The sequence below is a fragment of the Anopheles arabiensis genome, chromosome 2 (genome assembly GCF_016920715.1).
Source record: "Anopheles arabiensis isolate DONGOLA chromosome 2, AaraD3, whole genome shotgun sequence".
NCBI lineage: Eukaryota > Metazoa > Arthropoda > Insecta > Diptera > Culicidae > Anopheles > Anopheles arabiensis.
The window spans coordinates 74314144-74327398 of record NC_053517.1 but is presented as its reverse complement, the minus strand read 5'-3'; the positions used below and the strand labels follow the sequence as shown (position 1 = coordinate 74327398).

At 39.7% G+C, this 13255-nt stretch overlaps 1 protein-coding gene across 1 annotated transcript in view; it reads left to right on the top strand.

The window, feature by feature from the left end:
• Positions 1-12719, top strand: part of LOC120904833 — a 140853-nt gene extending 128134 nt beyond the window's left edge. The window contains 2 exon segments of the mRNA XM_040315283.1: positions 620-723; positions 11900-12719. Of these exon segments, the coding sequence (XP_040171217.1) occupies positions 620-723; positions 11900-12054 (259 nt within the window). The 3' untranslated portion in view covers positions 12055-12719.
• Positions 12720-13255: the final 536 nt, after the last annotated feature.

Below are 13255 nucleotides of genomic sequence, written 5' to 3'. Positions count from 1 at the left end.
GCCTATATTCTAACTCATTTATAACGCTTTTTCCTCGTATCTAACCCTTCTCTCTTTCTCTCTTTCTTTTTCACATTCTCCCTCTCTTTTCATTACAAAAAAAACCCTTTCGACGTGCAACGTATTCACTCTGTGACCGCCGGCGATGACTTTTCCGCTTTTAATTTTCGACGTTTTGCCGTCAATTTCCCGCTCGGAATCGGCCCTTTCATTCACTCACGCTTTCGAAAAAACACACCCATACACCCATGGCTACTCGCTGCCGGGTTGTCGCATTTTCACTCTGCTGGGAAAATTTACCATCCATCTCCCGCAACCATTTTCACATCGATGACGACTCGGCCTACCGGGTTTTCCATTTGGCGATTGTTGGCCACCGTTGCGTGTGTGTGTGTGTGTTTGGGGGGGGGTGCCATCTGGTGTCGTTCATTGTCATCTTTTGACCGGCACGAACCTGCTTGGCCTTGGTTCTTGGACCATCCAATTGACCAACGGGCTCAACATTTGCCTCGGGACCGGGCAATGGTCTTACGGCACGGATTATGGGGTACCACGAAAACCCGAAAAAAAACACACACATACATTCACACACGATGACTTGCCACTACTACCGAAACAGGAACTCGCAGGACGGTACGCTGAAGGTTGACGGTGGTAAGCCAATCACCAGAAGATCTCCCGGCAAGCTAAGGCAGCTCAACACGGACACTGGGCTCTATGTCGGTAAGTGCTTGTATATTCGATTTTTTACCTGCCACTGTGTTTCTTTTTCACCTGTGCCTTGTTCACTGTCCCATTTTCATACCATCCACTCGCATCCATAGGCCTCTCACTCTTGCTTACGTTCTATTTCCTGGGTAGAAAGGATTTTTTTCCTTCCGTCAATTTTGCACTCTCGACAATCTTTCAGTAGAACCTTAGAACGGCTGGCAAGCTTTTTAACCCTTCCGGTCAGTTCAGAGTATGAAATAGGTGGACTATGGAAGGGAAGATGGAGCCTTTCAATTTTTTGCCATCTTCATGCTTGACAAAAGCAACAGAAGCAGCATAGGCGCCATCCTTTACCCAGGTATGGGAAAATGCTAAACCCATGCGTGGTGCACGAGTACGAGATCGACTGCATTGTGGTTTAGTGTGAACAGCTGGTGAGTGAATCATCGCTTTTAATTTGAGGTTAATGCATTCGTGTAGTGACTTGACCTCAACCATTAATGTTTGTCTTCTAAGGGGTTTTTCCTAGCTCGAAGATTATTAGTTATAGTTATCGCATAGTGTTTTCAAACATGAACAACCCCTTAGAATGCATTTCCTCCACATAATGCTAATAATAGAAGTTTAAAGAAATTAGACAAGATCTATGGTTCTTTTTTTATACACTTTTCATTTTTCTTTTAAAAATCCACCTGCAACGAAGCAACTGGGCCCAAGAAGCTTCCTTTTGCGCATACCTCCGTAAGGGACTTAATTTAATAGACAAACCTTGTCGAATTTTATCGCGTTGCAGACCACTTTATCTAGCTGAACACCATGTACTAGGGAAAGGTTTTCACCGATATTAAAAATTGATTGAGTTTCGGGTGTTACCCATCGTCCGAAAAACCGTCAGTTCATCGAGACAAAATGATGGTTTCCTAAACAAATAAAGCAAACTAGCTTTGGATCAACGTCTAATCGTCTGCTTTTCGTCCAACACCCAGACAGCGGCTTATAAAGCCCAGTTTTCTGGGAAAATAAATACTGATTACCTTTGCCGAGCTGAAAAATGGTACGCAACACCCTTACCCCATACATTACTCTCGGTATTTCGCCTTCACCCGACGACAAGCTTTGACGTGGCCTTTCATTCCCCTAATGGATTTACAATGTTAATGGCAGGTGGCTTTCAGTGTTTTTCATCCACTCGCCGCTTAGAAAAAAAAAACCCTCACCCGCAAGAGCCTTTTAAAGAGAGCTCCCCTAGTGCCAGTCAGAATGTACCTCGCTGTTATTATTAGTCAATTTCCATTCGTTTACCTTTGCGCGGCACGGTTAATGATACGGTGGCCGGGAAAGTAGGTCGGAAAATTGCTCCAAACTGCTGGACGAGTGAGTTTCTCGTTTCTCGGCCGTTCCTCAGACCGGGTCGGGTGTGATTGGCACCCGTCAAATGATACCGGTAGTCATTATCTGAGGTGACCCCGCGAATTTTATCGAGCAGCGTGTGCGCATGGTGACCGGCGTAGCGTGGCGTTGGGAGAAAATTGATTGTGGTTTCATTATAATGCTTCTATAGAGTGACTTGAGTTCACACAGGACGCAAACGATAATAATTTCCCCGTACTGACGGATTTTTGATTATTTTTAATAAAACTTCCTGACCGAAATACACCGAAATATTTGAGCAGGATTAAAAGTTTTATGTTATAGCATCTTTTTTGCTTTACATTCAAAGCATTACGAAAAACACCCTATTAAATGTCAGCACATTATGTAGAAAGAATTAACGATTTCCATTTATTCGTTACATTGTAAAATATCGTGATGAAATTGTCAAATAACACCATTTTGTTAATGTTTTTAAGAATCAAATCTTTCAAAAAAAACTAAAACCTTGAGCAATTTTGAGTTTGTTTTACGATAGCAAAAAAGCTTCGATACCACATAAAGTCATTTTTACGACGGTTTTCACACTGCAATGCTAGCGACAACATCCCGCGATGAGTCACCACACAAAACTGGCAATCCCATTGCTCAGAAAGCACAAATTGTGGCGCATTACCACTATCTCCAATTCTAATCCACTGCACCATCGTTGGTTTACCAGCGGTTTAAGGTCCTGCGAAGAAGTGCTTGAAATCAATCTCCCTTTTTATGAGTTTGTCCTTGGGAGAGACGCTCGCTTTGCAGCAATTGCAAGGGTGGTGTCGTAAAAGTGGGAAATTAAGTGAATCGTTAACGCCACGGTATGACAGTAGAGGTTTATCGTGTTTTAAGCCAAACGCTTCAAAATGTTGCACCAAACGGGAGGATTTTCAAGCTGACAGTGGAGAAATGGTAAAACATTGTTTTTGTTAGCTAAATCATTTGAGTTATTTAATGGAGCAAGAAGCTTAAAGTTATTTATAGCTAAATTACATTAACAAAGATTCATTATTGTAATCGGTTTAAAGCTTAACATACTGAGCAAATTCGCTTTTTCAGTGTGGAAATATAATTTATATGTCAGGTTAGTTCTTTTGCTCTCCAGCTCCCTCAGATTTCCTCTTAGTATAAACAACAAATAAGGGAAGCAGGAAAATAATTGCCGTGCTGCAAAAAAGCAACCTACATTTTACTGCAAACCAAACCAAACTTCCGCCTAAAATGCTTCCGACCCCAAGGATGAGAAAATTGCTGGAAAATTGCACACCACAGCCCCAAACTCTGCTCTCGCCTGAATGTGCCCAATGTGTCCCCAATACCGAGAACGATCGCGACGATGTCGATGCTTTGCCGGGATGTGGCAGTGGCGGTGGTGGTTAGCACGTGGGTGGTCAATAAAGCAGATATTTATGTTATGGTGTTGCTGGCAATATGTTTACCTTGCTTGCTTTAAAAAACGATTTACCCTTCCCCCCGGGTCTGATTTCCTGCTTTTCGCGGAAAAGCCAAACAGCGGCCCCAGCAGTGGCGCAGCGACAACACAACACAGCAGCAGCAATATAAAATGTGGGTGAAATGGCGAAACATTGAAAGCCACTTGCGCGTTAACCCATTTCGCTGGTTTCAGTCTGCTGTGTTTGTGGTCATTACAAAGCTGCTGCTTTTTGCTTTGCTGTCCTGCAATGATGGTCGGTAATGTTACACCAAGCGCGGGGACACCAATTCGTATCGTTTTATTTGCCGAATATCGTGTTCTCTTGCCGTTCCGGCATGTTGGTATTATGGAAAGCTTTGCTTTTTTTAAAGAGAAATATATACGAAGAAAATCAGAGAGAAAGAGAGAAAGAGAGAGAGAGAGAAAGAGGAAGAAAAATGTATACTCTAGTACAGAAAGCTTTCTTTTCTTGGAAAAAACGATCGCCACTAGCTACTCCCCAGTTGTTTGAGCTGGTGCCACACGGTCTAGCGTTCCAGCGGTCAAAGCCAATACAATCTACGTAAAGCACGTATTTTATTACCTTCCTTCGTCAAAATGTCCCAGTGTTTAGGCCATTGGCAGTGTGGATCGGACAACTGGCGCCATTTTAGATTATTGCGATTGCCATTCGATAGACCCAGTTAAGGACGATAATCGCTGTACAATTCAATTGCCTTGTGCGAGAGCGGAAAGATGCGTGGCACGTCCGCCAGGTGGGCAGTAGGGATCGTTTGCATGGCTGGCAGTGGTGGAGTTTAACGCTGTTCGTAGTGGGATGTGAATGAAAATAAATTCGGTGTAAAATTGGGGACGTGAAGTGGTAAGAAATGTCACTTTAATCTAGATTTCTTGTTCGGGGAAACGATAAATATGTGGAAAGTCCATTGCAACCCAACAACAAAGGAAAACAAAGGGATTTAAATACATGCTTTATATAATTCATTTTAAAGAGCCATCGCACAAAAGCTGTCACAAAGAGTCTCTGTAGTTGAAAATATATTTAATAACAAAGTTTCTTTCCTCCTTAAATAAACTTTCCATTTGGTTTCCATATCTTCTTTGTGACGATATATGGAAGACATACGTTTATTCGTTATATCTCGTTTATTCAGCAAGTTATTTAGTTTAAAGCAATGCATACAATTAATAAATAAAAGCATGTTGCTGACAATAACATTCTTATTAATATAAGGTTGTAAGCAGGGATGTAACAAGTCGGGTATTTTCAATTTTGGGAAATCGGTATTTTCCCGGGAAAATTGGGTTTTTTATCAATGTCTCAACAGCCAATATCAGTTTTAGTATATTGAATGCAAGTAGAATCTGTGATATGACCTCGATCGAGAAAAGAAAAATTGAAGTTTTAAAGGTAATGTTAACAAACACGACATAGGTGATGTTCTAACATAAAGCTTAAGCACTTGCACATAATAACCATTCGTAGATTTCGTCAATATACAATAAACCCTCTCTTATTTAAGACCTCTCCAATTAGAAAAACCTCTCTTATTTGAACATTTGTCACAGTCCCTACATTTTCAGTACATTTTTGTCCCTCTAATGTGGAAAACCGCTTTAATCTGCACCTCTCTTTTTGTGTATGGTGTTGCCATGGTTATTGAATGATGTATGCTCCAATCTGCAATTGTGTTCGCAGTTTCCTATAGTAACAATCAAGGCTGCATACTAAATGTTCTGTCTCTTTCTATTTTGTGTGGACTTTTCATTCACTTTCAACCTCTTTAATTTGAAATCCCCTCTTATTTGACGGTCCCATCGCCTCTCAAATAAGAGAGGGTTCACTGTATATGTATAAACAATACGTTTAAAGTTCAGCATAACATCGTGTTGATCATTGTGATGTGGCTCGCCAAGACGAGCAAGAATTTTGTTTCAAATGTGGCAGATCGCAGATCGAAAAGGTTGGTTCTACTTAAGAAAAGATGTTGCAAAAAATGCTTAAAGATCTTCCAACACTTGTCAACTCCTTGTTCTAAGGTTATGTATAAACTAGATATAGCCATTTTTTATCAGATTGTAGTTGCCAACCTCCAATTAGATCTAATTTGGAAGATGCCATTGTACACTTTGATTCATCGCATAAAACATTTTGATTACTTGCGTATCATCTGATTGATGTGACATGCTTCCTTGCTATTCATGCAAATCTTTGAGTTGTTAATTTGAAGAAAACGTATTTGTTCTTGATGTTCGAAGATGATGAAATTTTATTATTTATCTTTGAATTTTAATTAATCATAAAACTTTCACAAATATTTATGTATGGTTAATCAATTTGGCACTCCACGTGGAATTCTCCGTACATTTTTTATAGAATTTGGCATTTTTGACCGTTAAGTTTGCCATTCACTGATGTAAGCTCTAAATGTTTTTAATTCTATTGAAATAGTATGGAAATAGTCTATTGAAATTTTATCTGAAATTATCCAGTTTTTATTCAGGGCACATCCTGTTAATTGCTCAGAACAATGTTATAACAGCAAATAGATCTTTGACAGTGTGGCTATAATTTTCCAAACTGTTTTTCTCAATTTTCTGCAAACACTGGTCACCAATATTAGGCTATTTTTGAAATTAAAAAAAAAAACATCACAAAATAAAATTAAACATGTTCAGTGCTGCTTATGTTATTGGCTTTGAATTGTGATTGGTGTATTGTAAGGAAAAAGACACGTTCTTCCTGTGCTTTATTGTGCTCTTTCATGCAGGTAAAAAAATCCCCACACATCACTTGTCACTGTCAGTGTAAAAACACCAACCATCATACAAACTCTACACCATTTCAATTTTTATTGCAATCGATTACGTTTTGCAATTGCGCTCGTTGCAACAATGCACTTGCCGCAAATCGTTGCGGTATGCTGCTGAGTGTCACATGGTGGCAAAACGTGCGCTTATTATATTGTTCCACGGGACTACCCCTTGTCGCACCCGGCAATCGGGGAAACGCAATCGGTTAAAGCAAACATCAAACCGTGTTAAATGCGAAATTGGGCAGAACGCTCAAACAAACACAAGCGCGTGCACACACACACAAACACCTTGTTACCTACAGTTATGGACATGCGGGAGGGAAACACCCCTGTGCAACTATGTGCCAGGGGAGAAAATTTATGATTCGCACGGATGTGCCATTTTTATTGCGCTTTTATAAAGCACACACTCTTGGTACACTCAACAGTTGCATTTGCTGAACATTCATGAGCCCCATTTTGGCGATGTCGGTAGCGGTGGCGACGATGGTGACCGTATGGGTAGGGACGCGCTGCAAAGTGGATCCTCGAAAACGAAATGATATCTTCATTTGTTATAACTACGAGTGTGGGTATGTGCCCGTTCGCAGCTTGCACTGCTGCATATGTGTCTTTTCATTGCTTTTCGTCGCTCCGCCTGTGCCATCTGCCTTCCCTTCACGTCTATTGTCACTCCATTCGCTGGGATGACATCCAGTAATCATTCGTGGCAGTACACTCGTGACGTGTCGAGAAGTGCTGCCATCCCGCTCATCGTTACCGGACGGATACACCGTCACGTGCACGGGAACATCGGGAGCACAAGAAACGGGGTAAGGCACGGATGGGATAAAGAAATGAACATTTATATAGTTTCCATGCTTCAGAATGACGGCACTATGACTCTACAGCATGCTTGAAGCGCTCGTTTTATTGCTGTCCCGTACCACTTTCTCAAGCGGCTCATCGAAACCGAACAGCATCCAACGACATTCGAACGGTCGCATTCTTTGCATGGTCATTTTGCTATTCTCAATTTCGTTTCTTGCACTTTGCGGGCATCAGCGCCATCATCATCGGGTGAAGTTTGCTAGTGGTTTGTTCGTGAGAAATATGTTTCCACCTCTCCAATCTATCGGGTGCCATCGGTCAACAGAGACGACAGCAGCAGCAGCAGCAAATGGTTATTGAAAATTTTACGAATAAAAGTTGATTTATTTATTGCACATGGGTCCATGGCTGCTCTTGGTAAAGCTCCTTACCTCCCCTGGCGATGCTCGTTTCTCATTTGAGCAATGGTCAGCCGGTGACGCCACTTGGCAAATAAAACATTTCTGTCAAACTTTACTGACCATTCTGGGTGGGCAGCAATGGATTGTACCGTGCGGTAATGGAGGAAGGTAGTCAAATTTATTGGATCGCATAAAGCACGGCACCGCTCTGCAGCGGGTGTAATTATTTACTGCCACAGTGAGTGTGGCACTTTTAAAAGAGAGCAACACTTTTTTTGTATTTTTACTGTAGATTTTGAATATGAGTCTTTGTTGTCATGATGTTTCAATTATAGGGCCATTTTAACGATTTTTGTTCAATTACTATTTTCAGCAAGGCTGAATATTTTTTTGGCAACCCATTATCTCTTAAAGTTTAATTAAACAATAATATAATGCCTTCATAATATTACCCCTGTATTCAATCTCCTATAATTACAAAAACTTTTCATTTCATTGCAATCTAAAACACGTTCATCATCATCGTATTGATTAAAATTTGATTGATTATAAGTGACTGTGAGTTTTCTATGTCTATTCGATTACCTTACAAGATTCCGGCTCAATGTACTGCATAATCATTTCGTGCGGCAATCGATCTACAAAACGCTCGACATTGGGGAACTTTAAAGTTTGAGCTGGTCTTTGAAAAGACATTACATTTCTTTAAGCACATATTTTGTAGCAGTTTTTGTACTAAGATGAATATTGATCCGTGCTTAAGCGAAATTGCGCTATCTTACCATATTCCATATATTATAACTGATAGGCTTTCTTGAAGAATAAAATTGTATCATTGCTGATTAAATCTGTAAGCATGTGTATTGAGAAATCTTGAAGCAGATGATACGCATAGCTTTTCAGCAAGTTAAGTAAAAAGAAAACGATCGATTCATGTACAATAAAAGTTGAAACAGAGGTCAAACATTTTGTAAATGGTGTATCCTTAACAAATACCATAAAGACAGTCTTAAAAGGCGTGCGAATTTAACTAAAAAAATAAACAAAAATTGTAAATACGTTAGAAAGATGTTTAAATGAGGGATTATTTTCTACAGTTTTTAACAGGAATATTATATTTTCAGAATACTTTCCCAGTTTGCAATATGATAATTACCTATTGAACTAAAGGCAGCAATGCTCTCGCATTTTACATTATTTATATGTCTGCTTTATAGTGGCAAGTGATGCTTATAGCCTGTTCTACCTAGTAAAATAATAGAAAGCCGTTGATAGCAGAACGGAATGAAAAAAAACAACACGGAATGGTAGTAGTCAATACACCTGATTCACATTAACCTTCAACCCTGCGGCACGGTATCCTGATATGATTTCCAATCTAAAACTGAAATAACTTTTGATGGAATAATGATAGCTACTTATTTTTTTACTTATCTTTAGGATATTTAATTGTAAGGGTACATAATAAACGTTTTTTTGAAGCCTAAATGTTTAATTTAATACCCCTTATCACTGCGACCGGTATACCCTGGTATTCCATACTTATTGTAAGGAAAGTGATATTCTTTCATGTGAAAACTGAAAAACTTTTGTTTTATTGCATATAAATATATATGAATATTAAGTGAAAAAATGGGAATTTTAAAGATTCATGTTACTACAGTTTTTTGTGATCGGTTGCCATACAGGTTTTATCTTTGACAGCCTTTAATGCTGCACTATATTAAATTGTATTATTAAATATGTACAACATTGATAGTTTTATAAATTTAGGTTCAAGTCTTGTTTCCCTATCTGTATCATTAAAAACAAATTTCGAATATTTGTTTAAATAAATGTAATTTTCATACTTTTTTCAACATGTTTTTTTACACTAATCATATTCAACTCACAAGAAATAATACCAACTGCAAAAAGTGTGGCGGAAATCGCATTTTTCATGAAATTGTACTTCCAAATATATTTTTGGATAAAATTCAAACAATTCCAACCATCAAACAATGTAATACAATAAAAACACGATTATTAACATTTGTTCTAATAGTATACGAAACTTCCCATTTCTTCATTAAAGTAAATAAGGATTATGTCTGTACCTTTGTAAAAAATTTGAAATTGTGATTTTCAATACAATGTTATTGAAGTCTTAAAAGGAAAATGTATAATTACGTGATCAAAATGTATATACCCCTGTGTTACCCCTGTGTGCCGCTCGTAGAGATGAAGGTGTAAATTTCGTTATTGACACAGTGGGTAAATTGATTGAAAAGATTAGCATGAAACTTCACAATTTCAGTAGAATTGATTGAAAATAATTTATTCAATTAGAAATCTGAAAACCTACGCATTTGTTCTATGCGTATGTGTCAGTTTTTTTTGTTTTCGCCAAACAGCAGACCATAATTTCCTATTCACATTTCCCAGCAACTGGTACACACATAATTGATTGAAATAGCTTCGGTATTTTATCGAAATAGTTCGATTGCAGTCTGCAAAGGATAAACCGAACGGATACAGTTGACTTCAGAAAAAGACTAAAATGACCAATTTGATAATAAATAAAATTGCTTGAGTGTAACCAGTGCGCTCTAAGAGCAACGTACAAAACATGTTTGCTGACTGTTATTCAAAATTCGCTAATCTATTCACCCAAACGTCACCGTACCGCCATTGTGCCACCAAAAGGTGACACTCTTCTCGGGCCAAAAAACAGCCTGCCGGTCACGTACCATTCTGCGACAAGCGCAAGCCTCCCCTCGACAGGTTTGTGACGTGCTGTATTGAAATTCAAATTGTGATTTTCCAATTCGAATGCTCCAGTCCCATCTCGACCCGCAACGGGTGTACAGACATGTGGGAGTCAAATTTGAGTACACTCCCTGTTCGATGTGTGGTCCGGTCGCCCGCCTTCGCAAACATCGATACCGGAGCAGTAGAATCGAACCAATAGTGTGTTCGAAGCAGGATTCACTAATTTTCCAACAACGAAACTAATCAAACTCGGTCCCGATGTATCCGGTCGAGGAACTAATTTCGTTATTAATTAACTCGTCCAGCATAATATAATCCTGTTCGCTTCCCAATTGTAGGTGGGCAGAGGTTCGGAAGGGTTAACACGCTGGTAGAAAACACGTGTTGGCCGGGGTTGTGAGGCGGAACTTTGAAACGTTGTGTCTGTGTGCGTATGGTAATTTGCTGGAGAGCCAAGAGCAACATACGCCCTACGAGCTAGGAGATCTTTTTAGTTTGAAGCTGCGAATGGAAGCAGAACTGCAAAGCCGACCAAAAACTGAAAGGATTGAAATACTTTATACTAATTAGTTTAGCGTTTATTACACGTAAAATTGATTATTTCATCAATTTTAATGAAAAATTATTGAATATTTAGTAAAAGCTTTAATATTTTAAGACAAAAATCATGATTAAGAAAAAACAATACTTAATTTCTGCCTTTTCGAATCTCTGCAGCAACTCTACTAGGAATTAATAAATATTTCCTATCCCCTCAAATAACCCAACTCATATCACTTTCAATAAAATGGTTCTAATCCCCCTCTCAATCCTGTCTCGTCGTTTTTATGGTTCTGGCCAAAGGTTTTAATTTCTTCCGTTTTTCTGGCCACAAAATTGATTTTACAGTACAAAGCAAAAGGGCAAACGGAGGTCTGTGCCATGCGGATCCGACTGAAAACTGTTGCCAAAGCCTTTTTGAATCAATTCAATTCAATTCCGTGCATGTCCACCAGCCCCAACTGCACCCAAAACCATACCGGCACTGTGTTGGAGCGGGGAACGAGAGTTTCGAAATGAATATGTGGTGTTACACCCCTAAATGGTGATGTAGGGTACCAGTTGGCCCAGTTTCTGTCCATGAGCAAGCCGCCGCTCGCCTCGATGCGATCGTGGCTGTGACAATTTTTGGACAACTGTGCGGATTTACATAAAATCTTTGCACACAAACGAGCTCAAGGGTCGGGTTTCACTATTTTGCATCCGCAGCCATCTGCTACGGAATTCAATCTGTATATCCCATCTCTCTGGCAGGCGGAAAAAAATGGCAAATATGTGCACAGTTCGACTACAATATATAGAACGGCTTCCAAACGGTTGGTATGGGCAGGTAAAGGCAGAACCGCAATCACACTCACACTGTCACGGTCACACAGAGATAGTGCCATTCGATTTAGTTTTCCCATGCACGCGCTCCCTTCCGCAATAGCCCTTCACCCCATTCGTCCACACGCTGCACGTCTGTGATTCCAAATTAACTAATTTGAATATTTAATATCTTTCCATTCTCGAATGCGGCGGTACAGGTGGACTGCCGGCGGCGGCTCATTACACCCGCCAGAGGTACCGGACCGGCATGGTGGGCTGCATCTCGGAGCTCATCCTGGCCGGCGAGCTGCGGTTGAACTTTGACGCGACGATACTGGGCACGGCACACAACGTCGAGCCGGGCGCTCCGTGAAGGTAGATGCCCCCGGTGCCTACCGTCCGTCCGTAGAACGCTCCCCGGGCGCCACGCTGCACAGCATAACCTGCCCCAAAAGAGGGGCGGGTAGTAGGTGGGAATGATTGCACCAAAGAATAGATTATAGGCTAAACAAAACGGTAAGAAGCAAACACACATACACACTCATCGCTAACAAAGATAGGCTAATAACACTACAATAAAACACAACCAAAGCGAGTAATAAAACGGTTAAATGGAAAAGAAATATATAACAAACGCCCGTCTACAGAAACCGGCAGCGGTAACCAAACACATACACAAAATGTGTACAAAACACACACACACACACGAACACGCAAACGTCCATTCAGAAAGAGAAAATATCGTGTGTTGAGTAGCTAATTTCTCAGTGTATGTATAGAAACAAGCGGAATCATATTTATTAACGAAGAAAACAGAAAAAACACATAAAACACACTGTAAAATGAAGCATAGGACACAAACAATGCAAGGGTAGCCGGAAAAAGAAAAAAAAAGTATGGAAAGAGAGGGAAGAAACAAACAAAAACAACTACAGTAAGCATCAAAAATAAGGATGATAAGGTGAACCATGTGTATGAAAAAAACGGGAATGAATGTGGAAAAGAGAATATTAAACAAACAAAACTTTAAATCAAGGAGTCAACCGACTAACAGCGTAGCGTGAAAGCGGATGAAAAAAAGAAAGAATCTGGCGTTGGATTAAATCGAATCAAGCGAAGCATTCTGCTAGTGACAGACGGAACTTAACACCGAGTTTAGAATTTAACTATTATTTTATAAGTACGAACGTGTACGGAGGACAGCGAAAGCAAGGTAGATAATGGATTGGTTTCGAAACAAGCTGCAAGGTAAGTGGAAATTGTTAATTAGTAAAAGTTTGTTTTTTTTTTGCTCCAATTGCCCTTTGAGTTCGTCTACTTTTCAACAAATCATGTACTGGGCTAGTTTTAAGGAGTTTTATGTTATTTTCAAACAAAAAATCCTAGCTCTCTTTGCTTGTAACGAGAAGAGCTATGATTTATCTATCCATTTAGTAGCAGCAATGCTGGGACGATGTTAAAAGATACTTGACCCATTCCATATTATTAAGGAAACAGTCAACATCTTTGGGCCGATTGTAAGGTATTTAAATCCTATAAAAAACCTTGTTACACGTTGGGGTTCTAATTAGAGT